We start from the raw sequence: 2,812 nt of genomic DNA, 5'->3' as shown, positions 1-2,812 counted from the left end.
GCGCCCCGGGGCGAGGGCGGGCCGTGCTCGAGGCTGGGGCAGCAAATGTGCTTGAGGAGAACGGCGTTAAATACGGGGGGTGTCTCCCGCCCCAAGGGGTTGCCATAGCCCGGAAGTGGGTTGTAGGTACCGCACTTGCAGAATCGCAGGAAACCAGCCGATTTTTTTCCAGATCCAACAATGGCAGTGTTTATTTTTGTCGTTGACTTTGATTCGGTGTGCCTCGTGTTTATAAACAATTTGGCTTCAGCTGCTCAGTACTACTTGCCTCTCCAAATATCTCTTAAGGTTTTCTGCGTCCAAATATCTCTTAGGCTCTTTGACAAGCTGGATTCTCAGCCCAGCTGGGAATTCTAGTTCCGTTGCACTGGCAAGTGATTATGGAGAAATTAAGAATCGTTGGTCAAACCAATAATGTATAAGGAAGGGAAGATTGATTCTGTGTCAGTAAATATTAATTACTACGCAGTGTGCATCTAGATACATCTAGATTGTATATTTTAAACAGAGCTAGAGTTAGGGCTTTGACCTTTACAGATTGTGGGTTTTTTTAGCTTCAGCATAACTTTTCCCACAGCTGTAGTAGCCATAAATAGTGTACTGTGTTTAGATTTTGTCCTAACTCCTTATTTTCTTGCAGAGTTTTTCTCTTCTGAGCACAAGATCAGGATAGGAATTCAGTACTTTTGCTTATGTAAATATTTCTCCTTTTTGTTTGTGTTTTGAAAACTCTTCTGACAGCTATGAAATTTCTGTTGGTTTTTGATTTTGACCATACGATCATAGATGAAAACAGTGATACCTGGATTGTGAAATGTGCTCCTGAGAAAAAGCTTCCTAATGAATTAAGAAACTCCTATCGACCAGGACACTGGACAGAATATATGGGTAGAGCCTTTGCCTACTTGGGAGACAATGGCGTCAAAGAAGATGAGATGAAAAGAACTATGACAACAATTCCATTCACTGCAGGAATGGTAGATCTTCTAGGCTTTATTGGCAAGAACAAAGAGTTCTTTGACTGCATAATTATTTCAGATTCTAATACAGTGTTTATTGACTGGATTTTAAAAGCTGCTGACTTTCATAAGGTGTTTGATGAAGTGTTTACAAACCCTGCAGCATTTACCAGTACTGGTTATCTTATTGTACAGAATTTTCACACTCACCATTGTGCAAAGTGCCCTAAAAACCTTTGTAAAAGGAAAGTGTTAAAAGAATTTCTAGATAAACAACTGGAGCAAGGAGTAAGTTATATACAAATTGTGTATATAGGTGATGGTGGGAATGATCTATGTCCAGTAACTTTTTTGAAGAAGGATGATATTGCTATGCCCAGGCAGGGATATACTTTAGAGAAGAAGATTTCTCAACTCTCCCAAGGTCTCAGTCCTGTAGACTGTTCTGTTCTGGTTTGGTCATCTGGTGTAGAAATAATGTCTTACTTGAAACTGCTTCTAAAGGAATAATTCAAATGATAACAGGAAACAAATATTGTTATACTTTATCTTCCTATAACTGCATGCACATTAAAACACAAAATTGTAAAGTTGGGATGTTATTATCTGGACCTGTTGTTGTTTTTTTAATATAAAAGTATTTATCTTCAATTCTGACAATAGAGGGAAAATGTTGTTAAAATGGCTTTCTAACGTACTACATGTTCCAATATAAATGGAGAAGGGTGGCTGCAAAGGGGATTGACCATAATTCATAATTTTTTTATTATTATTATTTTCCGAGCCTTTATCAACTGCATAACTGACTTCTGTTCACATGTTTACAGGAAGACATAGGATTAGTGCACAAAAGAATGAAATTCTTTACTTGTAAAATGTTAGGTGCCAGGAATAAGGTTCTGGGGCTGTCGGCTTTATATTCTTCTTTAATCAGGATAAATGTTTAATGTGTAAATTATTTAGTATGCTTGTAATCTTGTTTGATCTGAAGATGCATTTATATTTTAATATACTAAATATTTTACCAAACAAAATTACTTTTTAATGGTTTATATTAAAGCCAATAAAAGGTACTGTCACTGACAAAAACAAAGTGCATGATTTGTGTAATGTATTCTGCTGGCCTTTGTGTCTTCAGGTCCCCGTACTTGTGAGGACTTGGAGATAGTGAACACAAATGTAGGTGTCAGCCTCAGAAATCTTTGGATAACACCTTCACTTATTTTATCAGTCTGACTTCTTCTGTTCTTGAGAACAGTAAGAATTTTGCTATTCTGTCTGAAGAAGATTCTCCCATTCTCCTGACTATCACTAGCAGTGTGCTGTTGCCGCTCTGTGTAGAGCTAGAACTGATCTTCCCCGTAGACATCTGGGAGTCAGCAAGGTGCTTTGTTTCTTCCTGCTGAGTTTCTGCTGTAATGCACAGGCCCACAGAATGGGGGATTTGTATGCATTTTTACACTACTTTCACCTCTTCATTGTTACCAGTATAAGAGTATAATCCTCTCTCACAGGCTAGGAGGGAACATCTCTGTCCATTTGAAGATTTAACGGATTTTTTCTGTCTCTGAGGGAATTGTATGTGAATGTGGACTCTGCTTTACCACTTGCAGTGATTTGGGTAATGCATATAGAGATACTAAAAATGTCTCATTAAAGTTAAATAATGTATTTTCATGCCAAATTTTTGCCTTCTTATAATCCCACAAAAGGTCCAAAATGATGATGTACTTTCCTATTGATTTAATGTGTTTTAGGTTTACTGCCTTAATAGCTGAGAAATTAGTCCAACTTTAGCAGCACTTATGGTTACAGGTGCCTGAGATGGAGCTGCCTGTGATTGCTGTAACTGT

The 2,812-nt window shown here is 37.8% G+C and overlaps 1 protein-coding gene across 1 annotated transcript; it reads left to right on the top strand.

The window, feature by feature from the left end:
- Window positions 1–6: 6 nt before the first annotated feature.
- On the top strand, window positions 7–1,561 carry PHOSPHO2 (phosphatase, orphan 2). The gene has a single exon (XM_026061397.1). The coding sequence runs from the start codon at window positions 744–746 to the stop codon at window positions 1,467–1,469; it is 726 nt and encodes a 241-aa protein (XP_025917182.1). The 5' UTR covers window positions 7–743; the 3' UTR covers window positions 1,470–1,561.
- The last annotated feature ends 1,251 nt before the right edge of the window (window positions 1,562–2,812 follow it).

The sequence above is a fragment of the Apteryx rowi genome, unplaced genomic scaffold, assembly GCF_003343035.1.
Source record: "Apteryx rowi isolate R43461 unplaced genomic scaffold, aptRow1 scaffold_180, whole genome shotgun sequence".
In the NCBI taxonomy this organism is placed as follows: Eukaryota; Metazoa; Chordata; class Aves; order Apterygiformes; family Apterygidae; genus Apteryx; species Apteryx rowi.
This window is presented reverse-complemented; position numbering and strand designations above follow the sequence as displayed.

Bases quoted from the DNA above. Each gene is read 5' to 3' on its own strand.
- PHOSPHO2 (XM_026061397.1), top strand. From the start codon at position 744: ATGAAATTTCTGTTGGTTTTTGATTTTGACCATACGATCATAGATGAA.